This window comes from Camelus ferus, chromosome 19 (assembly GCF_009834535.1).
Source record: "Camelus ferus isolate YT-003-E chromosome 19, BCGSAC_Cfer_1.0, whole genome shotgun sequence".
Lineage (NCBI taxonomy): Eukaryota > Metazoa > Chordata > Mammalia > Artiodactyla > Camelidae > Camelus > Camelus ferus.
The window spans coordinates 11,178,263-11,206,249 of record NC_045714.1 but is presented as its reverse complement, the minus strand read 5'-3'; the positions used below and the strand labels follow the sequence as shown (position 1 = coordinate 11,206,249).

General features: G+C 52.3%; 1 protein-coding gene across 1 annotated transcript; it reads left to right on the top strand.

The window, feature by feature from the left end:
- The first annotated feature begins 20 nt into the window (after nt 1–20).
- Nucleotides 21–10,834, top strand: ANKRD60 (ankyrin repeat domain 60). Its single transcript, XM_006186154.3, has 4 exons — nt 21–174; nt 4,740–4,870; nt 6,430–6,595; nt 8,826–10,834. Exons 1-4 carry the CDS (start codon nt 30–32, stop codon nt 9,128–9,130), a joined length of 747 nt encoding a protein of 248 aa, XP_006186216.1. The 5' UTR covers nt 21–29; the 3' UTR covers nt 9,131–10,834.
- Nucleotides 10,835–27,987: the final 17,153 nt, after the last annotated feature.

The window sequence follows — 27,987 nt, the reverse complement described above, 5'->3', positions numbered from 1 at the left end:
CGCTCAGCGTGACCCCAGACGTCTTCGCCATGCGGGTGCTGCTGGAGGATTCCGAGGAGATGTTCCGAGTGACAAACTGCCGCAGCGACATGACCGTGCGGGAGCTCAAAGAGGAGCTGGACCTGATGGCTGGCATTCCCTTCAACCTCCAGCGGCTCCAGTTCCTTGACCAAGGTGGCCCCTGCCCAACCCGTTTCCCGGCCACGTGCGCTCCCTACGCGCGGGGTGCCCAGTCCCTTTCTGAACCCAGACGAGGACCCTCAGATGTCAGAACAAACCCCAAGCCCCTGAAACCCCAAGTGGAAAAGCGAACCCTGGCCACACAGGGACTTCCCAACTCCAGACAAACCAGGTTCACATTAGACCTCAGATCTCAAGCAGACCCTGCCCACAGCAAGACCCTAATCCACAAGACATTCTGCCTGTGCTGGCGCTCTGATCCCAAAGCAAGCTGTCCAGTCCCACCTGCCAGCCTGAGCAAACCCTGCCTGTGACAGGACCCCAAGTCCCAAGACAGATGGTGTCTGAGGGTCTTAGCAGGACTCTCAAATTCCCATGTCTTCATCAGGGACCCAAGTCACCAAACCAGCCTCACAAGACCTCGAGCCTGAAACACCTGTCCTCAATGGGACCCCACAACCTAGGACAACCTTGCTGGTGTCAGGACCCCAAATGGAGGCAAACTTCAAGTCCCGGTGCTGGGCTGTGGGACATCAGAACCCTCAGTTCTCCAGCCAGCCATGTCCATGCAAGGACCTCAAGCCCAGAACAAACCTGCCCAAGATGGAACCCCAAATCTCCAGGGTTACCATGACTACCTCAGAATCCCAAATCCTCAGGCAACTGTGTCCACGCAAAGGACTCTAGAGTTCAGAACAGGCCCTGCCCACTTCAGGAACCCCAAACCAAGGACAAACCTGCCCAAGACTGAACCCCAAGTCCCCAGGCTAACCATGTGACCATCAGAATTCTGTGTCCTCCATAGCCGTGTAGACTCGAGGACTCTAAAGCCCTAAACTAACTCTGCCCTTCTCAGGACCGTGTGTCTGTCCACAAACCATACCGATGTCTGAACCTCAAACCCTATCCCTAGGCAAGCCCCGCTTACAGCAGAAACCTAAATCCCAGAGCAGACTACCCGGATCATGACCCTGAATCCCAGAGCAGACGACACCCAGTTCTGAGCCCCCAATCTCTACCCAACCAGCCGTGCATCTGAACCCCAACTCATCAGCCATCTCTGTCTACATAACGATGCCAGCGCAATGAACACTTCCCACACTGGACCCCATAATTCAGAGCTAACTCTGCTCACATCTGAAAGCTACCATGACTACCCCGGAACCCCAAGCCAAGTGTCTTCACAAGGGCTCCAAAGTATGAGAGAAACTCTGCCCACAGTAGAACCCCAGAACTCAAGTCCAATCTACCCATATCTGAGCTGCAAACCTCCACAGAACCCATGTCTACACAAGCACTCTAAGGTCTGAGCCAGCCATATTCATGTAAGGAAAAGTTCAAAACAAGCCTTGCCTGCGTGAGGACCCCGAAACTTAGAGCAAACTCTGCTTGTATTTGAAACCGAAATCCCTCATCAAACTTATCCACACTGAACCCCCAATTCTAGACCAAACCCTGCCTACATCAGGACTCTAAATCTCAGAGCCATCAAGACCCCCACATTCCAGGGCAGACCTGTCTGATTCCTCACCCCCAGTTGCCACACTACCCAGGACTCCATCAGAGCCCCCAGTCCCGCAGCAAATCCTGCCCACAGAAGGACTCCGCATCCCAGAACAGACCCTCCCCCACCAGGACCCCCAGGCAGAAAGCGAACCTTGCTTTCACCAGAACCCAAAATCCAGGGCAGAGTGCCCTAATCGGGACCCCAAATCTCAAAGCAGGCACTGTTCACGTTAGAATCCCGAATACTGGCACTGACCCAGATCATATCAGGACCTCGAATCTCAAGCTGTGTCCTTGTCCACGTCAGGAACTCAAAGCTAGCCCAGCCGGAATCGGAACCCAGAGCCTGAAGCTCACGGTGGCTGAATCAGGACCCCAGCGCCCCTTTATCCAGACAGATCCCACACGAGAGGCACCCAGTGGCAGGCCAGGGCCTTAGGGCCCCACCTCTCCCTCCGTCAGTCCCCTTCCCTCAGCCAGAGGACCTGGGGTGTCCCGATCCCTGCAATATTTAGGATATGAGGACAGAATGAAAGCCCCTGGCTTTGTGAAATTAACACAAAAACACTTCAAGAGAATGAAGATATTAAAAGCTCTCTAGGCTGCTGTACAGAGAAAGTGAACAGCCGATATTGCAGAGAGGCTGGTCATCCTGCCAGGGCCGGGGAGTGATGGGGGCAGGTCTGAAAGCAGCCTGTCTCCGGGAGCTCTGTTCTCCCAGGCCCTGCCCTTTCCTGACCTGTGAGACAGAGCCCTGTTAACGCTAAAATTCTCAGCGCCATTCCACTCCAGGCAGGAATGACTTGGGAAGCTCAGAATGTATACTGAAGGCCGAAATCCTTCCCTTTGCCGTCCTGGAAACGAGTTCAGCATTTTTCATGATGTATTTGCTTTGCTATGGGGGGATTTGGAAGAAGTGTGGGGGGCATTTTTGAGGCTGTCTTTGGAAAGAAATGTGCCTGAATTGAATGTGTTAAGAGTGAAGTGAGCTGGGCAAAGAAAGACTTAGATTTCAAAACAAGAGATCTGAAAATTACCTATCCTGAACTACCAATGCCTGGCATGCCTTCTGTTAATTTATTTTCACTGGTGAGTTATGCTGAGCAGTAAATTTGAGAAAGCTAGGAGGGAAGGGAAGAGCTGGGACAACTTAACACTGATGTCACAATCCTATCACTCAGCAAGCACTTAGCAACTGTTAGAAGCTTGACCTCTCTCGGGATTGCCATCCTTCCTGCTGATGGCAAACAAGAAGGAGACAAGGGGCCCTCTGCTGATAGAAGAAATTTGGGCTTCTGCCGATAAAGAATCAGTCTGACGCCTTTTTCCCCACCTCCAAGGTTGCCAGGGAGGTTGAAATGAGATAATGTGTGTGAAAACCTTGAGTGAGGCAAATCTGAAAGGGAGTGAGCGTGTTCACGGATGGGGTCGCCTTTCCCCTGCTGTCGTCAACTCTTATAATTTATTTAGCTGGTGATAATTAGTATTTGTCTAAGCTGAAGGCAGTTGCTGCCTGGCTGCAAAAAGAGAATTGCTCTGATTTCTCTAAGAGCTGTTTAGCATGTGTGAACTGTACCCTTGTCTTTCTTGGGGAAACACAGCCTGACTCCGTTTTTTCAAAGTTGTTAGGAAGTCAAGCTGCCTTACTTAGACTAATTACTGATTATCCTCTGTGTTAGAACCACAAATAAGACCTTAATTAACAGATTTTTCTAATCACTATACCGAGTTTACATCCACCACCCGGAACTGCGGGGAACCATCGGGGGGGCAAGGAAGTCAGGACTGAGAAGCGCGCGGTGCTGGCGGGAAGGCGCATCTGCCCAGCTCTGCCGTCCCCTGGCCTCGAGAGCCTCTGTTTGCTCCTGCGGCAGTCAGAAGTGACCAGCCCGGCTTGTTGTGAGGGTTAAAGAACGCAGGAGCTGAGTAAAGGCACTTAGCAATCACTCACTCAGGAAACCAAAAAAACTCATGAATTCTACTCGGAATAAATGATAATCCAACCTGGGCAGCGCTGAGACATGATGTTTTGGGCACTGCTTATTGGAGAGAGCAAATTAGTCCCCTTATCCCTAAGCAAGATTACAGGTGGCCGGGTAAGAGGGGGTGTGTGTGCATTTAAAAAGGTAAGCCCAAAACAACTTCGTTTTCTTAAAATGTTCTATAGTCCTAATCTACTAATGCTGACGGTCTTCCCCCAAAAGTCTGAATTTAAGAAGGGTGAATAGATTCACCCACCCCTTTTTTTTCATGTGAGTCAGGGGCTGTTTTGGGTGATGACACAGAAAAGGAATTTTCCCATCCAGAGTCCAAATTCTGGTGGATGTCAATGTTACGATGCGTGCATTTCCAGAGGTTCTCCTCTGGGGACAGTTTTGTCCCCCAGGGGCCATTTGGCACCATCTAGACATTTTAGTGATCCCGACTAGGTGGGTAGGCTACTGGCATCTGGTGGATAGAGGCCAAGGATGCAGCTAAACACCCTACCGTACGTAGGACAGACCCAAAGCAGAGACTCAGCCAGTCCTGCATGTCAGTAGCACCAGGGTTAAGAAATGTTGCCATGGATCAGAGTTTAAAACATCCAACAGATTTTTGTCATCATTACCTCTTTAAGCTAACTGATGACAGCATTAACCAGAATTAGTTACTGTTTCAGCTTAACGTATATAAGTTGTATAACCACGTTGCGTCATGTCTGTAATATACAGTTACTTCAAGCTCAGGTAGTTCTACTTAGAGTTTGTCTCCTAAATTGACTTTATTTCACTCATGTACTTTTTTTTGCAATAGGACAAGTTATAAGTACAGAGTTTATAAATCGTTGCCTTTTTTTTTTTTTTTTGGTTTGGCTTCTATTTGAGCTAACCCAAATTAATTTTCTAAAAAGCATTAACAACCACAGACTGAGGCGGAGTTGTCAAATGAGATTAGTGCTTGAGGTTCTAAAATGATCTTTGTGATATCCAAGGTCAGATCATCTCCTTAACTAATGTAATAGTTTATCTTTAATATTCAATTTTTCTTTTTAAAGAAAAAATGACTCCCCGCAGGAATTTCGATGGATGACGCTCCACTGAAGTTCTATGGTGTTGTTCCCGGTGGAATTATTTCATTATGTGTCTGGCACTATGATGGATGGATGGACCTCGTTCTGGCGGCTGTGGAAGGAGATTCCAGTAAGGTGTCTTCACGCTTCTTTAAATGGACCTTCTACTTCGTGAAGCAACTGTAAATTGTGTGTGTGTGTGTGTGTGTGTGTGTGTGTGTGTGCGTGTGCGCGTGCGCGGGGGTGGGGTGGGGGGCGGGAATCGCTTAGTCTTTCATGTGAATATTTGAGCAAAATTTTCTGAGTAGAGAGAAAAGATAACAAGGACTCGTGTTACCACAACCAGATACTACAGTGAGTGTTTCCATTTGCTCTTTGGGTTTGCGATTTTACCGCGTTTGCCTAGTTGTGATTTATAACCCACTCTCCCCCACCCCAAAAAGAATCAGGGCAGCACGTTTTCTATTCGCATGTATATTTTGTAAAGTTGAAAACCTAGTGTAACAGTGGAGAACCCCAGATAACTTGCAAGTGCGCGGCCCAGAGCATGGGATGCTGCAGACCCCCTCCCGGGGGCTGCCCCTGCCAGAGGGGGAGAGACCTCATACTGCCTGGAGACAGAGCGGGCGTCTCCACTCGTGGCCAGACCTCGAGCTGGGCTCTGATCAGGATGTCCACCCCACAGTGAGGATGAATCACTCGGACACGAGGGGGCAAGTGCTTGTTCTTTCTGGAAAATAAATTTGGATGAAAAACTGAGCTTGCGGAGAAGAGGAGACGGAGTTTACTTCTGGTGGGGATGGGGATCAGGTTGGGGGAGAGAGAGGGCTGGGATTAGGTCTGGGGAGGGCAGGTGGGCTCTGGGAGGCAGGGAACCCCACTGCCTGTCCTGTGTGCCTGAGCCTTGGAAGGATGGTTGGGTTCCATCCCAGCTGTTGGCATAACCCTTTGGTCCCTTCTCCGATTTTCTCCCCCGCCCCTTCCTTGCTTCCCCTCTGCCTGGGGCAGTCGGGTCTGTGCCTGGGCTCCCACCCTGGACATGGGGTGATCCCCTCCTGTCTCGAGCCAGAGTTTTGCCATCACCCTCCCTGGGGGCCCTCACTTCTTTCACCGCCCTGTCCGGGATGCCCCGCGTCTGGGACAGGGCTCCTCTCTGCTGGAGCCCGCGGTCTCTCTCCTGTGCTCAGAGCCTTAATTCACCATGAGATGATGACATCGCGAGGCTATCATTCATCTGGGAGCAGAGTTCAGAGTGTTCCAAAAGTTAGTGGAGACAATGGGCCCCAAAATAGCCCGGAAGACCAGAATTCATCAAGTCTCTAGGGAAGCCTGCGCCCCTCTGGGGAGGCTGTTCTGTGCCGGCCGGGGTCTTCCTTGTGCTCGCAACCACCTTCCTCTGGACACCCAGAAAAGCTATTTTCTCTCTTCAAAACATGGACAGGAAGAATTTCCTGCCTCCCCAGCCTGCCTGATGGTAAATTCGTATTTCCTGACCATGTATAGAGCGTTACACAATGTCACCCTCTGGGCGGCTTCCAGCTGCGCCGTCCGGGGCTGCCCCTCTCTGATCCCAGCGTGAATCTGGCGTCTGAGCGAACTTTTCCTCGGGAACGTCAGTCGCCCCCCAGCCAGGTGTGTCTGCGCTCCTGCCGCCACTCAGGCTCACGGGGCTGGTCTCTGTTTCTCTTGCCCAGCTGTCTTTCCTCGGTGTTACTGAAGATTCTTTCTACCAGACTGCAAATTCGCAGCGTTTTAACAACCAGCAGTGGAAGACATGGGTGTCTCAGAGAGCATTCGTGGCTTTGTACATCGCCTCGCACCGAGGTCATGTGGAGGTGGTGCAGTACCTTCTAGAACACGGTAATTCTGATTGAAGCTGAGTATGTTCAAGAGTGGGGGGAGCCTTTTGCAGGGAAAGGGGACAGCGTGGCTCGTCCTCCTGGACCTTCAGCAGTGGCTTCCCTGGACCCAGGTTTGTCAAGCACCATTACGGGCCACTCAGTCCCTGTCTCAGGGGACTTAGGACCTGTTAATCGGAGGCTGTGTCCCCCCTCTTGGCCAGGTCTCAGGAAGATGCATTCTGTTGTGGGGCGACGGAGCTTTCAGGACACCAAGACCAAGGAGCAGCCGAAAGCGTTTCCTGGCTTGTTATGTCCAAGCAGACACACTGCTGGGGAGATCCCCAAACCGCCTGTGTTCTTCCTTCCCTACTTGAAGTTCCATGTCTGCAGTGACCCGAGGGGCCTAACCCCAGGCCGGCATCCCTCTCTTGGTGGTTGATAGGCTGGCCGATCTCCTTTTTCTCCAAGCCTTCGAAATATTTGCCCCAAAGTCTCTTTTTCTCTCTCCTCCACCAAAAGGCAATTTCTCTCTCTCTCTCTCTCTCCATCCATAGATAGAAGCCTTAGCCCACCTGGTGTCTGAATTAAAGGGCTGTGCCTGAGGTTTTTGGGTGTATACTTTATCTTCCTTGGATGGAAGATATTTTGGGGGGAAAGAGGCCACTGATTGAGATGTAGACCCTTCACGAGCCATAAGCAATAGTTGCCGACAGCCCAGGTTTCCTGGGGAAAAGGGAGAACGTAGCATTCGGTCAACAGTTTGAGGCTTAGGAGGGAGCCTCCTCTGAGGGTCTCCCATATCAACTTGTCTCCGAAAGAGACCCCCCTCTTCCCAGGCTTTGGGTTTGACCCCAGGCTCTCTGTGCTAGTTCCCCCACTTCCACCAGCCAAGCTGGGAAAACATCTCAGAAGCCCGGGCAGGATGATGGGACCACGTGTCTGTGATGGGTGAAGGTTCTCCCGACTGTCCTCCCCTCTTCCTCCCCTGCTTCCTGGACTTTGCCTGTTGTACGATGAAATATGGGCTTTTCACAGCCCAGCAGTCCTTTAAGCTCGTAAGAAGTCATTTTCACTCTGATGGAACTGGGATGTATTTGGAAGCACCAGTTAAAAAATTGCAGCCAGCTTTGCAAAGTTTTCTGTCCTTTGCAGACAGTGGCTGCAAAGAGGCGCCAGGGCCGAGGCTGGGCGTTGTGAGAACCTATTTAAAACTCTACCTCACAGACCAGCCATAGCTCATAAAAACTGGCTACCAAAATGTCAGCTGCCTGTAATTGAATTGCCTTGTTTTCTGTGTCATGATATTTGTTACCCAGAATTTGATTCAATTCAACAAGTCCATATTGGACAACTGTCATTAGTCCATCCATCTGCAGAAGGCAGGGAGGAATTCAATCGAAGTGAAATCTGTCCATGAGACAGGCTGCTGGTCGTCTGTCATATTCCAGGCGGCTGTCCTTGCTGGGCATTGTGCTACGTGCTGAGGGTGAAAACAGCCGTGATCAAAACAAGTGTGTTTTCTGCCCTTGTGGAGTTTATGAAGGGAAGTCAGCAAATTATTACAAATAATTAATTCCATGGTCAATGGTGCGTGGCGTGTTCTGGAGACACAGAATGTCTACTGAGCAAAGGCAGGGGATTCGTGGAGAAGGGGGGTGGCTAAGGAAGGTTTTCCAGGGGAAGTGAATGAAATCTCAAGAAGTTAGAGTTAGCCCAGAAAACAAAATACAAACAGAAGGATATGAGAGTGGTGTTAGCAATGGGAACAGCATGTGCAAAGATCCTGGGGCAGGATCAGGGAGCGGGTATACTGAAGGGATAAAGCCAGAAGGCTGGTGTGAGTGGAGCATGGAGGAAGGGAGGAAGAGCACTGGGGAGGGGGCTAAACCTGGAGTGATAAGGGGAGGTGGGGTGAGACGGCGCAGTAAACACCTAGAATATGGCCCCAAGTGTTGTGGATGCCAACAAGGGAATTTGAGCAGCAGAGGGAGTGATAAGGGCATTGTAGGAAGATCACTGGCTGGCATCAGAGGGACACGGGAGGTGAGGCAGTGCTGGATGCTGAGGGGAGCAGCAGTGCCCCCCTCTGCTGCATTGGGTGCCAGGGGTGGGGGGCAGTTGTTAATTCTCCCAGGCATTCTGTTCCCAGCCTTGGCCCCTCCTGTGCTTCTCTTCTTGGATAGGTTTCTGAAGGTGTGGCTCACAGCCAGCATGGTGGTCCTCCCTCAGCCAACTTTCTTATTTCACAGGAGCCAGCTGTCGCGGCAGGACCCCCGTGGGCAGGACCCCCCTGCACGTGGCCGCAGCCATGGGCCAGCTGGACTGTATAAGCCTCCTGCTCAACCATGGGGCCTCCATCAATGCCAGGGATGCCAAGGGCGAGACGCCCATGTCCGTCGCCCGCCGCCTGAGCGGCAGCCAGAGCGAGCGGCGGATGTTCCTCTTCTACTGGATGATGAAGCTGGGGACCAAGGGCCTGACCGACCCCACCATGAACAAGGGTTTTCAGAGAGTTAAGACCGGGTTTGGCTCCAAGAAGGAGAGCAAGAAGTAGCTCCCGCTGGGAATGTCTGGGTGTCGGCACTTACTCGGGGCTGCTCTCCAGAGTTCACGTCCCCCGCGGAGCAGGATGGCAGGGAAACATGGCAATTAATCTGCATCAGATACGAGATGACCTGTCCTGTTGGCAAATGACTTGGGGAGGGGACTGACGGAAGGGGGTGAATTTGTGTTCATTTCCTCATCCATTACAGACTGAACAGGCTCCCATGCCAGCCTTTAATTCATTGTAGCCAGCTATTTGTTCATTGTAGCCAGGAACGCTGCTTGGGGTGATGGGAACCAATTACCTCCCCTCCCGTCTGGACACCGTCTAATGCATTGGCGTAACAGGGGTAATAGCGATAATGACAATGGCCCTGTTGTTCCGGACAAAACGAGGACGGGCAGATGTCGAGAGGTCAGTGTGCAGGGTGACCTGAGAATTTCAGTTTGTAAAACTCATGGAACTAGGTGCTCTCACAGCTAGCAACGTTCTGGAAGTTTTCCTGAGCCTTCCTGGACGGGTCTGCTGCCTGAGTCAGTGGCAGGACTGGGGGAGACATGAGGCTGGCGGGGTCGGGGGTGCTGAGAGCTTGGTTCTCCACGAGGGGTGCCTGATAGCTCTTGGTTTCAAGGTGGTGAGTCAGCACTGGATTTGGAGGACATGGCATAAAAGAAGAAGATGAGCTCGTAGGGGAGGGAATCAGAGCTGGCAGCTGCTTTTTGCCTTTCTTTCCAACCCCAAAGTTCCAAGCACCCTCCTCTCACTAGCTCCCGCCTTTCCTGCCAGAAGTAGGGTGGCTTCACCATCCTTACTGCAGGGCAGTGTCTATGCTTAACTTGAGGCTCCATGCCCCACAAAAGCTGTAGACCTCCGGGTGGCCTGCCCTGTGGGTGAGTGAGCTGGTTGTGGGAGACAAGAGGGAGAGGTGAGGACTGGGGCAGACTGACATGCGCACCCTTGTCTGACCAGGGTGCCATGACTCAGCTCCAGCAGAAAAGTGAGCCAAAGGCAGCTAGATCTTTCCAGAGCTTTCCAGAGCTGGAAATCCGGCTTTTTGATATGATAAGTTCTGCTTTTTTAAAGCATTGGCTTGAATTTTTTGAAGATCAGCCCAGGGTACAGAAGGAGTAGGAGATCTGAGGCACACGAATGGGACTGTCTGCCGTTAACAGACTAACTTGTCTCACTGAGAAAGGAGGTGGAAACAACCTGAGGCTCGCTGGAACATTCCATGGCTCTGAAGCCACAGGGTGGGAATGGGTGTTGCTGGGTGACACGCTTTGCCCACCCTCCCACCCCGCAGCCACGATGCTTCCCTAAAGCCGTCCATCCTGACCCAACTTCCAGAATCAGTCTGCGTGGCCACAGTCTCTCCACTGTTGAAGTTCTGTTTTTTTAAGGTGCTGGAAAATGGGACTGTCTGCTGACCGCCCTTCTTTCAGACTTGCATCCCAACCACTGGATTCTGCTTTCACATTAATTGGCTGCATTTCCTGCTGTCAGTGCGAGTGAGATCCGCGTTGATGACACGGCTTGACACTCGGTGGACTGGCTGCACCCAGCTCAGCAATCTGTTTGACAAAGAATAGTCAGGAAAAAAAAATACAGCTCAGTATCAACTGTGTCACAACAGAGAGCATGTGTTTGGCAGACGTTCTCCAAAGTCAATAGGCAGATATTAAATCACTTCGACCAGTGGGGTCAGTTCATTTAGCTAATGAGGTGTGTTTGGCAGGGGGACCTGGGCACCCTTTTAACTTAACAAGTGGCATGACTCAAAGTCCTGTGTTTTCCGAGAGCTTTGCTCTGCTGTCTTTATCGCCGGGCGAGCCAGCTGCCTGACACTTGTCCCTAAAACTTTGGAGGGAGAAGCACTCTATCTTCACATGCCCCCAGTTCTGTGAAACGTGTGGTCAGGAGCTGGGTGAGTTCCAAAGTGTCCGTGGTGAGCTGCCGCTCAGCCCGGGGCAGGGTCGTTCGGACACCTTTGTAAGTCCTGGGGGCTCTTCATTTTAGACGATCTTAACATCTTAGCTATTATATTCAAACAAGTCTGCGTCCCCTATTCAATAAAATATGTCCACAGCCACAGAAGACTGGACTGACAGTTGGACTGCTCATTCTAAGCGGATGATGGCTGCTGGGTGCCCCCGCACCCCTACAGATTTCCACTTACCTTGGCTCTGGGATGCTTAGAGCCACGGTTAGCACCCACCTGGGGCAAATGCCCAGCCCCGCTCTCCCTGCCTTTTCTCTTCTCCTGAATGAATTATAATGAGTTTCCATGTCTTGTCCAACCACTTAATTTTTTTTGGGGTGGGTGGAGGTAATTAGGTTTATTTATTTTATTTTATTATTATTTTTGTAATGGAGGTACTGGAGATTGAACCCAGGACCTTGTGCATGCTATGCATGTGCTCTACCCCTGAGCTCGACCTCCTCCTTTATACATTTAATTGTAAGTTGCCTCCAATCCTTTCTGGAAGCCACTGCGGTGTTGATTAGAAAGAGATCACAGCAACTGTGGGGTTCGGAGGGTGGATGACTCAAACATCTTGCCCAAGCCTGGTCTGCCTGACCCTGGCTCCCCGCCGTTCAGCCTCTGGTCCCTCCTCCTGTCCCCACTGTCTCAGGGGTGGCTGAGTTTTCTTCTGCATCCGGTCTATTGGCCTGGTCGCCAGCATCCTCTGGAACCTGGGGGTGGAGGGTGCCTTGGCTGCCCCTCTGGACCCCTGTTCACCGGCTGGGTGTCTCAGCCCTATCCAGGGCTTGGGCACCTTGCCTCCTCTCTCCAAAGACTCGTCCCTGAGGTTTTAGCTGCGCGTCTGGGCTCTGGCCGCTGATTCCTCCCTCTGTCCCAGACCCAAATGCTCCTTTACAGAAGCGTATTCTCCGACCAGAGTTTCCTAGAGAGGCAGAATGGCACCCACTGGTGGCACCTCAGGGGACTTCAGGTGGCTCCCGATGCTGTGTTAAGTGACAAAGCAACACAGGGTGAGAAAGTGATTCCGTTTACGAATCCCGCTCCTTCCTTTTAATTCCAACACGGAGAAAGTCCCTGTGTGATGTTACTGTCTCAGATCCCTCCCCGACCCTCGCTAATCTCCCTTTTAAAAATACCCAGAGCGGTCTTCTGTAGGCAACAGTGTTTTGCTAGGATTTAATAATATTGTCTGGTTTTCAGTATATTTGTGGGCCAGGAGTCTCTTCCATTTTTCACTCCTAACTATGTGAAGTATGTGAACTTGGGGCAAACGGTCACCTCCCAAGGGCCCCAGCTTCTTTGTCCATCGAGGGCGCCCTTCACCTCCATCCCAGCCTGGCTGAGACGAGAGACATGACTTGTGCTCCCAGGGCCTGAAGCCCCGTCGGCAGGACCCCGCAGCCCCAAGGCAGGGCCCAGGCTTGCAGTCTGATGGGTCTGGTTTAGACTTTTCCTCTGCCACCAGCCGTGTGGCATGGGGCCAAGCCCTTGCATCTCTCAGAGCCTCAGTTTCTTCGTCGGTAACATTTGGGTGATAAAACCCGCCCCGTCATCGTTGGAGGAATTAAATGCTTGGCACAGAGCAGACGCTTGAAAAATAGTAGCCATCATCACTACGATTACTGCCACCACTTAATTTGCTTAAAATGTTTACTCACTGGGAATCAATACTTTCCCGGTTTCCAGACAGGCTCATCAATTTTCAGCAAATCTTCTACAATGAGCCTCCATCCAGAACTAATCATTCTCAAGCAGGAGATAAATAATTTTCCTGAAACTTGCTGATTTTAGTATTAAGTACAGGGCTTCCTCAGCAACTTCCAGAAAGTCGTTCTGAACCCAAAACTCTAGGACCAGTTCTGCCGGAGAGGGAAAAAAAAAAAAAAAACTCTGAGGCAGAGGAAAATTCCAGTGTCTCGGCTCTCCCTCCGCAGTGCGCACCGACTGCACCGGCATCCAGCAGAGGGCACAGAGGCCCATTAACATTTAGCAAAACGCTGGTGTTTGTGTTCCCCGGAAATGTCAGAGCTGCCGCAGTCTGCGCCACGCTGTACACTCAAGAGCGGGGCTCAGCGGTGGGGGCTCCCAGGTGGGCTCCTCTGCCTGAGCCCCTGGAGTTGTCTGCAAAATGTCTGCGCACACACATTTTCTGGGGAGAGCTTTCATAACTCTCGTCCTCTCCTGGGAGGGTCTGTGGATCCCCCAAACCTGGGCACAGACGGGGAGACTGACCACCCTGGTTGTCAAATCAAACCAGAGCAGCAATGCAATATCCCCTTCGACCCATTTGGTGGGTGTGCCTTGTCAGTTTGCAACTGGAAAAAATTATAAACACCGATAACGCCTGGTGCTGCGACGTGCGTGCGCGTCCCCGGGTGTCTGGGACGGGGCTGTCTCTCAGGAGCGGGGCCTTGCAGAGTCCCACAGCCTCGCAGGGCTCCTCTCTGACAGTAGGTATTCTGAAGGTCTGGCTGCCTGATTCTGTAAATCCGTCCTATGGAGACAAAGCCCCAGGACGTGACGAGATGTGCGTGTGAATGTTCACAGCAGCTGTTCCTGGTGGCAAGTGCCTGGAAAGGCTCCAAATGCCCACCAGTGGGAAGGAGGGCCGTGCATTAAAAAACTGACTTGATTTGTACATCCAGGCCAAGGGACGGCCGCGAGGGGTGTCTGTGATGTGTCATTAAGTGAGAAAGAGCAAGTTGCCCAGGAAACGTGTCTGAGCTCATTGAGTTGCCATTCTAAAAAGGAGGCAAATCCGATAACTGTGCACATAAGTTTATTTGAGCAAAATGGATGATGTCAAAGATCTTCAAACTCTTAGCATTGCTTACTTCGGGCAGCAGGCTTGTTCTACAGATTTCCAAATGATCACAACCTACCTGTCTTTTCTTTTTTTTTCATTGTTGTAAAATACATGTAACGTACAATTTGCCATTAATGACATTTCGTACATTCACAGTGTTATGCAACCATCACCACTGTCTAGTTTCAGAGCATTTTCGTCACCCTAAAAAGAAACCCTGGACCCATGATCAGCCCCCTCCCACACCCCTCCCTCTCCCCAGCCCTAGACAACCACCAGTCCACTTTCTGTCTCTATGGACTTGCCCATTCCAGATATTTCTTATAAATGGAATCATAGAAGATGTGGCCTTTTGTGTCAGCTTCTTAATGTAATGTTTTTGGGGTTCAACGACGTTGAAGCATGTATCATTACTCACCCCTTTTTATGGTTGAATAATGTTCCGCTGTTTATCCATTCATCGGTTGATGGGCAAAGATCAGTTATTTCCATCTTTGATCGTGAATAATGCTGCTACAAACATGGGTGTATAAGGATTTGTTTGAATGCCTGTTTGCAGTTCTTTTCAGTACGTACCCAGGAGAGGTGATAGGAAATTCTGTGTTTAATAGCATATCTTACATCTGTAATTTTAAAAAATATGAAAAAGGAAAAGAAAAGAATCCTCCAACCCGAGCTCTCCAAAGTTTGAGAATTAATCATTTATTGAGCAGTTATCTTGGGCCAGACATTTTGCATGAATGATCTCATTTTATCTTTTCAGTAATCCTGTAAGTCAGCAGTTTTCAACCTTGAGTTCAAATCAGTCCCTGGAAGGGCTTGTTAAGACATAGATTGGTTCGCTTCACCTCCCATAGAGCCTGGATTCAGGAGGTTGGGGGTGCAGAACCTGAGATTTCTACCAAATTCCCAGGGATGCTGGTGCCGAATGGCACTGAGCAAGGTCTAGTCCGTGCCTGTTTTTCGTTGAGGAAACGGAGGCTCAGAGAAGTCAGCAACTTGCCCGGAGTCACACAGCGCGCACATAAATGGCAGAGTGAGGATGCCTGACCCTAGACCATGGTTTATAAACAAGCACGTGATAGTGTTAAGCTCACCAGATCACAAACCACTATCCTTCTCTGGGGGCGAACCAGCCTGCCTGGAAGGATTTCCTGGAGGCTCTGACCTCGGTTACCTCTCTAAGCACAGAAAATACTGGCACTTTTTTTTTTTTAAAGGAGGTTCTGGAGATTGCACCCAGGACCTCGTGCGTGCTAAGCATGCGCTCTACCACTGAGCTGTACCCTCCCCGCTGAGCTATACCCTACACCCTCCCACCCCCCACTCTCTCTCACTCAGAGGTGCCCACGTAGCACCTTGCCAGGACAGATACTGGGCTGGGCACCACCAGGCAGGGCAGAGCACAGGATGGAGAGCAGGTAATCAGACCTCACCCACACCTCCTCCTCACCTCTGCGTGTATCAGAGCGCCCAGCAGGACAGGGCCCCGGGGGTCCTGAGTATTTTCTTCCCCTCTCAGGCTCTGATTCAGTTAAAGACCCTCCCCAGCCCTCCCGGGAGTCGGCTCGATGGCTCCCGCCAGGTGGCGCTGCTGCGCGCTGTGGCCGCAGATGGGCAGATGCGGCGGCCACCAGGTGTCGCAGCGAGACCGCGGATCAGTTCTCCACACCGACAACGTCCTTTGATCCGAGGAGAGCACATTTGTACGTGAGCCCCTGGTCCAGGCGGTCGGTCCTGGTGCGTCTAATCTTCCCCTCTCCCTTTAGATATTACACCCCAAGGACTCCCCGCGCGTTTCTTTTATTCTGTTTTGATCTCTGTATCGTATGGAATATTTTAAAAATCTAACTTTATGTGGGTAGTATTTTCGCATAAGATTAATAGTACAAGAATTTTAGAAAGAAATTAAGTCCTCCAAAGATTCTTCCTCTAGGGGCTCACGAACTATGGTCTTAGGGTCAGGGATAAGAGCCAGCCAGCTTTAGCGAGCAATTCAGTTCTTTTAAACCACCAAAAGGAGGAAAAGTCTAGGACCTCCTTTGCAACTCTCACTAACATTTAAATTAATGTCTTATCACCCAAGAGGGTCTGCGACAGGAAAAGCAAGAAAGAATTTTGCTAAATTAGGTATTTATTTTTCTCTTTCTTTCTCTCTTTTAAAGATAGAAAAACACAGCTTTATTGCTTTGCTGGGCAAAGGGAGTCACGGCAGGCTAGTGCCTTCAAGACTGTGAGCCCCTGAATTAGGTATTTCGAAGCTCAAGATCCTCAGTATCACATCCCCCAAGCACAGTATAAGCTGTAGTCCACAGAGAAGGGCTGAGGTTGAAAACAAGCATGCGTCAGTATTGCTGCATTTTTTTTAACCAAATTACACCTTCAAAGAACTTCATGATTTATCTCCACCTTTCAGCAACCTGTGGTTTATTTCCTACCTGGTTCATCTCATGCATGGTTTAGAAATTCTATTTAAATAGTGAAAAAAGAAATGTGTCCGATCCGGTCTTGCCAGCGCTATAAAGTACCTCATTTGCTTCTTGTAAGGACCCCATAAGGCGTTACTGTTCCCGCCCCAGGGTGACAGAGGCTTGGGGAACAAAGTGCTCGCTTTTGAAAAGAAATGAATCGGTCCCCTGCAGCTGTGAGCGCTGGAGGTTTAGACGGACTCAGCACGTGCCGGCCCCGAGGGGAGGCGTCTGACCTACTGCCGCCACCCCTCCTTCCACAGATGCGGGGTTGAGCCCTCGAGTGGGACAAAGCCCCGCATCAGCCCCCATCACTCTGCACACCCACCCCGCAGCTTCCTCTCCCCGCCTCGGGTAGTTACAAGATCCTTTGACCATCTGCAGCTGTGACTCAGTAGCCATCTTTTGCAAATCTCAGGAAGTCCAGCCTGGCCCCAGCAGAGAGGCCGCCGGCCCCACTGTCCCACCCTCGGCTCAGGGCTGGCCAGGGCTTGCTGGTGGCTCCGTGGCTTCAGCCCTCATGCTCTGTCCCCCACGGGTCTCCACTTATCCAGCTGTTTCTGTGCCTCTGGTGGGGGCCTGGGATGCAGGGGAAGTCGGAGGGGCCGCGCGTCTCTCCCCTGGCCGCCCAGGCCCTCTGTCGGGGGGTACCAGGTACTGAGTGGGTTTGGAGTCCCCCACCTGGGACTGTCACAGGGGTAATGTCCTGCTGACCGCTAAGCGCCACCCTCCTCCTCCCCCTGCCTGTTCCCTGGGCGGGGGCTGTGTGGCACCACAGGTGGCACTGGTGGGGAGGGAGCGGCTGTCCCTTTAAGACCGCACCTGCCCCATGACCCGCCTTCCGTGGGTCCACTTGGCCCCTGGGAAACTGGTCCTTGTCCTTGTCCTATGGGAATCTTGAAGGATGGGCTGCTCCCAAGGTCCTGCCCTGGATGCAGCGTGGAGAACACTCCCCAGGCTGAGATGTCAGGTTCCCCGGGGGTAGCCCCAGTCCCCACGGAGGGTCTCCTGTGCTCTTCGCCTGGCTGTGGGCGGTGACAGGGACGGTGGGGAAACACCCAGCGCGCCTGCGGGCAATAACTCTCTCCAGAGAGGTCCTCCCTCCCTACACTGAGTTTCTAATGCTCTAGAAAGCAGTGGCTGGCTGTGCTTTGGTGGGGGAGGGGTGTGTGTGGGAAGAGGGTGTGGGTCTCAGAAATGGCTTTGGCTGGATTAGCAAGCACGGATGTTACCTGCATGGTAAATGCCTCTGTTTGGAAGATGGGAGACACATCACTGGTTCTCAGCACGGGCTTCGGCTGAGATTCTGAGAAAGCAGGATGCATCCTGACATCCTGAGAAATGTGGTGGGCCAGCCGGTCCCTGCCCTCGTGAAGCTGCCGCCTGCTGGGGGTGACACAACAGACGCAGTAGAGGAGGTTGCGCAGCTGGCTTGCACTAGGGAGGAAATCTGCAGACTGATGTGGCAGAGAGTGACCACAGGGGACAACTTAGAAGCAGTCATCTATCTGGGTGGCTGTTCAGAGGAGGTCAAATGCAAGCTGAGATTTGATGAATGAAGAAAAATCTGGGCAGGTTTAGAAACTTCCAGAAACCATTACCAACTAGGTCAACAGAGTAAAAGATGGGGGTGGGAAGGCAGGCAGGGTCCGGGTCAGGCAGGGCACAGAGGCTGTGTCCGTCAGCCCTTGCCACCACAGTGCTGGGTAACCACTCAGAACTCGGTGACTTGAGCCAACAGACATGGATGTCTGCGAGCACTTTTCTTCTGTAGGTCGGCTGGGGTTTGACTGCTCTAGGCTGAGCTTAGGGGCAGGGGGAGGGGCGCAGCACTGCTCCACGTGCCTCTCAGCCTCCTTGGACCAGCAGGTTCCTGGAGTGTGGTCTTGTTGCAGCACTGGCAGAGGCGCAGGAGAGGGAAAGTAGAGTCACGCTGAGCTCCTTAGAGTTCTCTTCCTGGGCAATGACTGGCACAAGTAGCAGCTGCCCCCTTCCCGAGTTTGCCCCAGTCCCTACCAGTCCCTATTGCCTCTCCCACCCAGCCCTGCCACCCATTTACATGACTTGCCAGGCTCCTAAAGGCATTTAGTACTAGATGAATGGTTCAGGCTTTTAAAATGTTTTCTCCCTGCCTCAAGGCATTTCCAAGTCTACTGAAAGAAAGGGGAAGTGAAAAACGTGAAGATGTCAAATCATTTAATATCTTCATAACGGCTGCTGCCATGACCTGCTGGTGATTTATTTTGAGAAAGGCTATAGATTGAGCAAACCCTCCCGCTGCCCCTCCTCCAGGAAGTTTAGAATTAGAACCAGAGGATATGATTCTATTGAACTCTTGCCAGAGCAAGTTCAAGAGGGAAGACCTTGACCTCTTCTATTTGGTTTCAGACCCCATGACCCTCCTTTTGGAAGGGAAAAAATCCTTCTGGCATCTTTTTCAATTTTTTTTAAGCAAAAGTTTTGCTAAATCCTTGGGAACCAGAAACCCCAACATCCTGTTTTTATATGTCCAGAGCAAAAGATAAGGATCTAATTTAAACTCTGATCCTAGTGCAATAAGACACAATTCATACGAGACATGCGTGCCTCCCTCTTCCCAGAGCCTGTTTCTGCCCAGATTAACGCAAAGCCTGCGTAGTCTGTGAAACTTTTTTTCCCCCCAGGGAGTCCTGAGGTCAGGGCTGGTCCAGGGCAGGTGCAGAGCACGTTTGTGAGACTCTTTGGGGACGGGAGAGGGCGTCTGTGGCACCCAGAGGGTCTGACAGATCTCAGGTTGGTCCTTTGGATGCTGAGCTGGAGGCAGACCCATCCATTTGTGGGTGAGGGGCAGTGGGCTGCAGCGTGGCATCTCCAGGCATCCCGGAGTGTGTGTGTGGGGGGGTGCTGCATGCATAAATCAGACGCCTCTGCGGGCTGAATCCCAGCCAGTATCGATTGGATCGAGCCCTGGTAATGAATTGGGTAGATAAATCAGTTGGGAATTAAAGCAGGCACAGGGTGCGCTGGTTATAGAAAACATTTAAGTTTAATGCATGGACTGAGAGTGAAGCATGATTTCACAGCGGTGCCAGTTGGCCAAGGACATGAAGTAGCGAGGGGGTGGCCGCTCAGAGGAGCAGGCCACGTGCATCCTGAATCCTCTGCAGCACAGAGGGGCTAATGAGCAGCCTTAGGTAATGAGGTTGGGGCCTGCAAGTCACCAGCTGCTGTGGCCGAGAATCATGCGGAATACAGATTAGAGGGTGTCCAGCCCTGCATGCCCTGTGGCTACTGTGGCTCCATCCTATCTCAGGATGGAGCTCTATTCACCCCTTCTCCTCTCTTACCCCTACCTCCAACCTGCCTCCAAGGCCTGCGGCAAGTCATCCCTCCCCTTCCACCACCAGGTCCCTCATCCAGCCCTGCAGGGCCCCCCGTCTCCACCCAGCCTTCAGAATGATCTTGCATATGAAGTTTGTGATGACATCTCTCCTCCATTTTGAACTTTCAGTGGCTCCCTATTGCTCTTCAGATAAAGTCAAAGCCCCCAATTGAAAGCTTCAAGGCTCCCTGCCCTTGTGACTTCTTGTGGATCTTTCTGGGCCATGTTCCTTTCCTCTGGGTCCCAAGCATGTGGCCTTCCTGGAGCAGGCCCTTTGCATATACTGTTCCCTTTACCTGGGGTGCCCTTCCTGCCTCTGCTCGTCCAGCTAACCCCACCCACTCTCCCGTTTTGCAGCCTCATTGCTGCCTTCCCAGCCCGCTCCTCCTCATCACCCTGACACACTCCTTAGAGCAGCCCTTGGTTCTTAATTTAACACTGTCATGAATTATAGGGGTGTCATGACTCTTCTGTCTCTGCCTCCTTCGTGGAGGTGGGCTGCACGAGGGAAGGGACCACCTCTCCTCTAGGTTTACATCGTGTCTTTGTGGGCGGCATCTAAAAGGCAGAACCTCAAGAACACGGTGCTGAGTGACAGGAACCATCACCCTGTAGGATTTCGTTGATACACAATGCCCCAGACAGGTGAATCCAAGGAGGCAAAAGATAGAGTAGTGGTTGCGTAGAGCCAAGAGGAATGGAGAATGACTGCTGATGGATTGGGAGTTTCTGTGGGGGGTGATGGAAATGTTCTGAAATGAGGTTAGGATCCTGCTGTGTAATTCTGTAAGAAGACTAAAAGCCATTGAATTGTGTACTTTCTGTGGGTGATCTTTATGGTGTGTGAGTTACATCTCCACAATATTGTATATATTTAAAGCATCCTGCAGATACTTAAACAAATGAAAGGCTGTGAAGTTCAAGAGAAAAGGAAATTCTCTTTTGCAGAGAAGCAGTCGACTTAATCCGTGAATATTCAGGACAGCGTGCCAATGGCGTGGGGAAAGCAGTGCAGGAGAGGTCCACGGCCTGGTCGGGTCCTCAGAGACCTGCCGACCCAATGGGAGGAAGGGAAAGATGCGAGAAGGATGTTGGTGATTGGTGAACGGGTGCTGCTGGTGAGATGGGCGCAGTGGGAGGGTGGCGTGGGAGGCGTGGGGACTTGCTGAGTCTCAGGCCAGCGGGACACTGGGGCGGCAGCATCCACGTTGGGTCTCTGAGGCACATGGGTGCAGGACCACAAGAAATCCTACAGGGAACCCTGGAGGGTGAGGAGGAAGAGGCCGAGGGAGAGAACTGAGGAAGTGGGTTGGGGGCGAGGTGGAGCGGAACGCGGGGACCAGGTCTTGGAGAAGCGGACGGTCTGCTCTTCTGTTCTCTGTGCTCCTGGGCTTCCCCTCCCCCGCTGCTCCTGCACCCCGGGGCTCAGAGCTAGGGCGGGGGTGAGAAGGAGCAGGGCAAGGCTTTATTCTGTGGCCAGCAACGTTGCACACCCCGTGGAAGTGTTCGCCCTTCCTGGCTGTTGAGTGCTGTCGCCTGGTGGGCACCGAATTCTGCTCTTGATTGTCCAGGCATCACTGACACTCTCCCTTGTCACCTGGTGCCCCTGGAGAGCTCCCGTCCCCTCTCCAGCCCTGCATTTCTGCAGGATTCCAGTTTGTCACACGTGTACATGTGGACTGGTCCATCTGTTGGCCGTGACTGCCCTCTGCTGGTGTTCCTGGGAGCTGCCACATCAGCGTTAGGTCTGGGGACAGCTGTGATGCTGTCGGGGGTCCCCAGCGATGCTGACTGAGCCCACCGCTCACAGGGTTCGGGGGGAGCCCGCCACCTCTGATGTGACTGTCCAGCTCCCCGTCCTCTCTCTCTCTGACTCCGACGTGAGGTTTCTTTCTCCTTGGTGACCCCTGAGGCTGCGTTTAGCTGTTCGGGACTGCACCTCGCTCCGCGCCAGGGGCTCTGCTGAAACCTTCACGGCCCACATTCACTGGGGGCTCCCAGCCCCTGCCAAGGCGGCGCCGTCATCTCCACTCATCACAGAAGGACCCCCCGAGGCGCGGGCGGCTCCGGGAGGAGTTGGCAGTTGAATCCTCTTTATGTGTGCGTGTGGGTGCTTGCGTCTGCGTCGGTGTGAGAACTGTGTCTGCGTGCGCGCGCGCGTGTGTCTGTGCGCAGGCGGGTCTGCGCGTGCCCGTGCTTTACCTGTGTGCGGGTGTGTCTGCTTGTGGGTACCTCCGCCTGTGTTTGTGACCGCAGGTGAGGCTGCGGTGTGTCTGGAAGACCTCCTCCTCCGGAGGATCTTCCGGGTGCGACCCCCGGGCGGGGTGGGGGGACTTCCCAGCCCCCGGGGGCCCGGGCCTCCGTCCAGGGAGCCGCTGGGCCGCGCGGTCTCGGGGCGGGGCGGGGCGCGCACAGCCTTCCACGCATTGTTCGCGCCCCCCGCCTCCGTGGCAGCGAGGGGAGCGTTTATCTCTGTAGGGAGGAAGCAGAGGTTTCCCTCGGGACAGAAGAATGGCAATGTTTGTTTTCCCCCGGAGGCCTGAGTATCCGTGATGACTTTACAGCCCAAAAAAGAAACTCTCTGAAACAAAAGCAGAGGGTTGAGAGCTGCGGTCAAGTCTCCTGGGTCATTTCTAGGGGACGCGCCCGGGTTCCCAGCCGGGGCTGGGCCCTCCTTGCGCACGTCCCTGAAGACCCCAGCTTCTCCCGGGTGGCGCCGGCAGCCCCGGCCGCGGCCCGCTCTCCGGGCCGCTCCTGTCCGACGGCTGCTGCCCCCACCCCGCCCTGCGCCCCAGGAACCAGGACGGCGCCCTTCTCGTCCGAGCGAAGCAGCGAGTGAGCGCAGGACAGACGCGCTCCGCGGCGCGCAGGGTGTCTGCGTGCGCCGGACAGACAGTCAGCCCGGACTGGCTGCGGCCCGCGGCGGGCGGCGCTGGCTCGCCCAACAGAGACGCCCAGGGCCGCTGCGGGGCTGAGGGGCTCCCAGGAGCCAAACGGCACCGCCCGGGTCTCTCTCTTCTGCTCACATCTCCACACACCTCTGCTTTTTTTTTTTTTTTTTTTTTTAACGTGTTTGCGTCGCTCTCTTCTCCTGCAGTCGGGCCCCGCCGTGTGTCAGGGGACAGCAGTGGCGGGAAGCTGCCGCTTCCGTGGGCCTCAGGGCTTGAGAAAGAGCAACGCCCCCCCTTGCGCTCCGTCCCAGGGAAGCCCCTGATTGGTCTGCTCTGGTCACGTGCCCAGTAGGATGGCGCCTTCTAATTGGCCAGCCCGGTTCATGGCCCGCCCCTGCACACGTGCTGGGGGTCGGGTACCGTGACTGGCACACGGGACCCCCGGAGCGCGGGAGGCGGTTTCCTGAAACGAGATGCACTGAGCAGAAGGAATACATCTTTCTATTCATTAAATTCTTTGATAATTAAACAAAGGCGACATCTCTGTCCTTTCTTAGATTGACCTGGTTTGGAAAGCAAACTTGGTGTGTGGCTTTTTGTTTACCTTTGAGAACTTTCACAGTTCTTGTGACACAAGGAACTTAAAACAAAACAAAATTAAAGTGGAAAAGGAGGATTTGACAGTAATCTTCTAGCCGCGGCGTTTTTTGCTTTTAGCCGTCCGCACACTCAGGTAGTGTGTATCGTTACCTCAAAATGTGGCCCCCAAATGGCTTTTCTCTGCCATTATACACTGAGCATCAGGTTCCGGGACACATTACCCCAAATCACACTGGGGACAGTAAATGGACAAGGTCCATTCCCCCGTGGGCTGGCGGATGACAAATGCATGACTGGTCATTAAAAGCCTAAGTTCAGGATATTTTTTTTTCCATTAACACGGCTGAAATTTTGCTGAAAGCCAAGCTGTTATTCTGGGAGGCAAGGGAGGTTCAGGTAGGAGCTGGCCAAGAGGCGTGAGTTTTAGCACCTAAAGTGGGAAGTCTGTGGGAGTCTGGGGGGGCCTGTGACCGCCTGTGATTCCAACGGACGCGTCTTGGCCAACAACTCTGGCCTCCGCAGTGCCCGGGGCCACCTCGGCGTCCCTGTCATCTGGGGACTCCTGGGGGCCGAGAAACTTTCTTCTCCCCACGTTCGTCTGGGGTAATCTGTAAAGGATGGCCTTTGGGTCAAATGTGGTTTTTTGTGTCCCTATTTCTAAGCTCTGTGACCGTCCTCCCGTCTGGGAAACGGATGCCCATGAATTCATTTACAACAAATACCATGAATGGCTGAATATGTGGGGACCCAAAACAGAAGGAGATTCTCCCCACTTTCCTAATAAGAATCAAAAACAAGAAGCCCAGGGAGGGTGGGCACAGCTCAGTGGTAGAGTGTGTGCTTAGCACGCACGAGGTCCTGGGTTCAGTCCCCAGCATCTCCTTCCTAACTGATCTCGGGCTGTTACGGTAAGCAACCGTGCTCTGAACATTCCCCTGCTGGGCACCGGGCCACGATGGCGTGTGAACTTGGGAGAGGCCCCCTTGAAGGAGGGACCCTGTAGAAACTGCAGAATCAGCGGCTGCAGGGAGGGCCTTTTGAGGGCGGGAAACAGGGCCTCTGCCAGAGGGGAGTCAGCGATGGGCTCGCTGAGGACCTGCACTGAGCAGGAGTTTGGGGAGATGGGGGGGTGGCAGAGGCAGCTTTGGCCTTCCTGTGTGGTCTCCAGGCAGCCACATCCTCCATGAGCCTCAGTGGCCCCACTAACAGCGTGGGCTGAGGGGTTTGAAGGTGTTGGAGCAGGCTGCTGGCCTTCTACACTGTCTTCAGGAGTCCCCCGGACTCAGGAGGGCCTATGGCTCAGAGGGCTCCAGTAATTCCATTTGAAATGCCTGTGCCAGATCTCAGCTTAGGGTGCGCTTGGCCTGTCTTGTGAGTTGTGTCTCCAGGGTCCTTGTCTCAGGCAGGTTCAACCGGAGAATAAATCAGCTACAGGCAGGTCTTAGGGGAAGGAGCCAGCGCAGGTGGCCGTGGGCTGGCTGGGCAGGCCCAGAATCGGCAGGACAGGCCTGAGGGAGGGGCTGGGACCCCAGGTGCAGACTGAGACTGCTGTCTGCAGGCAGAAGTTCCTCTCCACCAGGGAGCGCCAGGCCTGTTCTTAAGGCAACTGATTGGACCAGGCCCACCCAGACCATCTAGGATAATCACCCTTACTTAAAGTCAACTGATAGTGGATTTTTTTTTTAATTGAAGTATAGTCAGTTTACAATGTGTCAATTTCTGGTGTACAGCACAGTGTTTGTCGTATGTACACACACATATGCTTGTTTTCATGTTCTTTTTCATTACAGGTTACTACAAGGTATTGAACATAGTTTGCTGTGCTATGCAGTAGACACTTGTTGTTTATCTATTTTATGTATAGTAGTTAGTGTTTGCAAATCTTGAATTCCTAATTTATCCCTTCCCACCTCCTCTCCCACAAGTAATCATAAGCTTGTTTACTATGTCTGAGTCTGTTTCTGTTTTGTAGATGAGTTCATTTGTGTCTTTTTTTTTTTTAGATTCCACGTATGAGTGATATCACATGGTATTTCTCTCTCTCTTTCTGACTTACTTCATTTAGAATGATGATCCCCAGGTCCATCCATGTTGCTGCAAATGGCATGATTTTAATCTTTTTTATTGATGAGTAGTATTCCATTGTATAAATATACCACAGCTTCTTTATCCAGTCATCTGCCAATGGACATTTAGGTTGTTTCCATGTCTTGGCTATTGTCAGTAGTGCTGCTATGAACATTGGAGTTTATGTCTGATTATGGATTTTAATCACAGCTACAAAGTATCTTACAAGCAACACCTAAATATCTGTTAGATTGAATAACTGGGATTGTAGCCTGGCCACACTGGTACATCAAGCTGTCTGTCCTTCACAATCTTCCCTTGAAAATACATCCTTAAATCCTGGGAGGTTGGAGGTGGTGGGAAAAAACATAAATATATGTATCTATAGATGTGTACATATGTGTATACATGCATGCATAAATATATGTGTTTCTGTGGGTGCATGTGTAAATGAACGGATGTCTGTGTATGTGTAATACAGTCCTATGAAGTCTCTGCTGAGCCAGATGGGCCCGTTGACTCTTTTTTCTTTGGAAATCAGCTCTGCACAAATGATTGAGATATAATTTATATTCTCCCCTAAGTGACAAGGGTTTGCCCATATAATTAGCAATAATGATAAATAAAAATAAAATGTGGGCTTGTACATGACCAATTATACATAATAAAGCTGTAATTCCATCTGCAGGGATCATAAACCACTGAGCATGTGTAGGGAGCCCTGTGAGTTTGGTTCCTGTCACCAGAAATTGCATGAAAAGACAGCTGATCATGTAAAAAATGGGACAAATCCAAGTCTGAAGGACGTGGATGTGCTGGGGTGCAGGGGTGTGGGGCTGGGGGCTGAGCCACCGAGGAGAAGCTAGACCTGGACGCTGGTTCTCCCATCAATTCTCCTGGGGGTGTTCTCCTTCTGCGGGCGGTGGGGTGGGGGCAGCCCTTTCATGGGCCAGGCAGAGAGCGCAACTTTCAATGTGTATTGTCTCAGTTTCTCCAATGAATGTGTCATGTGGTCATAGTCATCACCCCATTTCACAGACCAGGTAACTGAGGCTGGGAGATGTGAGGCCATGTGTGCAAGGCCACAGACCTGGCCTGGCCCTGTGATCCATCCAACACTATCAACTGTGGTGCTATTACTAAAGACAGTATTAGCTGGTATGTACCGAGGGCAGACCTGGTGCCAGGAACTCTCCAAGTACTTGTTCCTGGGACAGCATTCCCATTGTACAAAGGAGGAAATTGAAGGTCAGGAAGTGAAAGTCACTGTCCCAAGGGTCTCAATGAGGGAAGGTGGAGCCGGGGGTGGTATTCAGGTCTGAGGGACTCCGCCTCCTCCGGGCCAGGTAATGGAGGATTCAGGGGGACAGGTGTTGGGAAAGGCATGGATGTTTTGCCCCAGGCTTCGGCTTCTCCACAGGCATCCTCAGCAAGTGGACCGTCATTCCTTCTGCTGATGGGCTACATGTACACATCCTTCTAAACCGTCACTGGGTTCTGAATCGCGTCCTGTGAAAACAAGGCTGTCACAGTCTTCTGCAAAGATGCCAGCCCAAGGCTCACTGCCTCACATGCCTTAGTGGCTCACTTAATGCCCCCAACAACCTGTGTGGCAGAAACAACTGTGACCCTCCCTAGGGAGAAGATGAGGAGCGTCAGAGAGATTGAGTAACTGACCCTAAGTAGCACATATGTGAGAAGCCATGCTGGGACTTTACCAGGTCTGCCTGCCTGCAGAGCCCAAGGAGAGGGGACACATGGCAGCAGATGAGAATGAGGGTTGGGGGGCAAGCAGGGCTGGGACTAGGGTGAGGCCAGTGTGGCATTCACCTCTGGTGCAAAAATTCAGGGGGACACCAGAAACAGTAATCCAGATAAGTGATATTTTCATGCAATTTGCAAAAAATTAAAATTAATGCAAAAATTCATGATGAACAAAGTATCAAAGCTTTAAAGATGGGTTAGTCACAAGGCTGTGCGGAGCCACACTGGAGCTTAAGGCAAAGAGAAAATCCATAATACTGATCCTGTCTTCACTTAAAAATTTTGTTCATCATTGGTACGCTTGCACTAATTTCGAATTTTTACAATATTTATCTTGAACACTGTTTTCCCCCCCTCCCTTAAAATTTGCAGCCCGTTCATCGCGCTCTCGGCTTTGGGGGAGCAGCTCCCAGCAGTCAGTCACACGGTAGGAACTGATGTTGGCATTTTCAAGGGCCACCGGCGGGGCTGTTTTGACGCGGGCACCACCTTCTTCTCTGATTTGGGGCGGTCCTTTGCCAGGATCCCCGCCATCGGCGCTCCCCAGCCTGTCAGCACCGCCCTCTCTTCTTTAAGGCGTCAGATGGCCCTGGTGAGAGCCCGGTGCTCAGCGGAGGACCCCAGCTCAGAGCCTCCCCGGCAGGGACCCAGGCAGCGGCCGTCTGGGCGCCCAAGTCCCCGCGGCCCGCGCCTCTGCTCCTGCAACGCCACATCTGTCCAGAAGGGGGCGGTGTGGGCACGTGCATTCCCAGCCTGCGACCTGGGGGCGGCGTTTCCCCCGACTTCTGCTGCTTTTCCTTCTTTTTGCAACAATCCCAAGTGACAGCCCACAAGGCTGCTTTTTATCCCCCTGCTGACAGTCCTTCTCCTGGGGATGGATGACGAGATAGAGGAGCCTCTGAGTTCTGTTTTCGGGAGAAGCTTT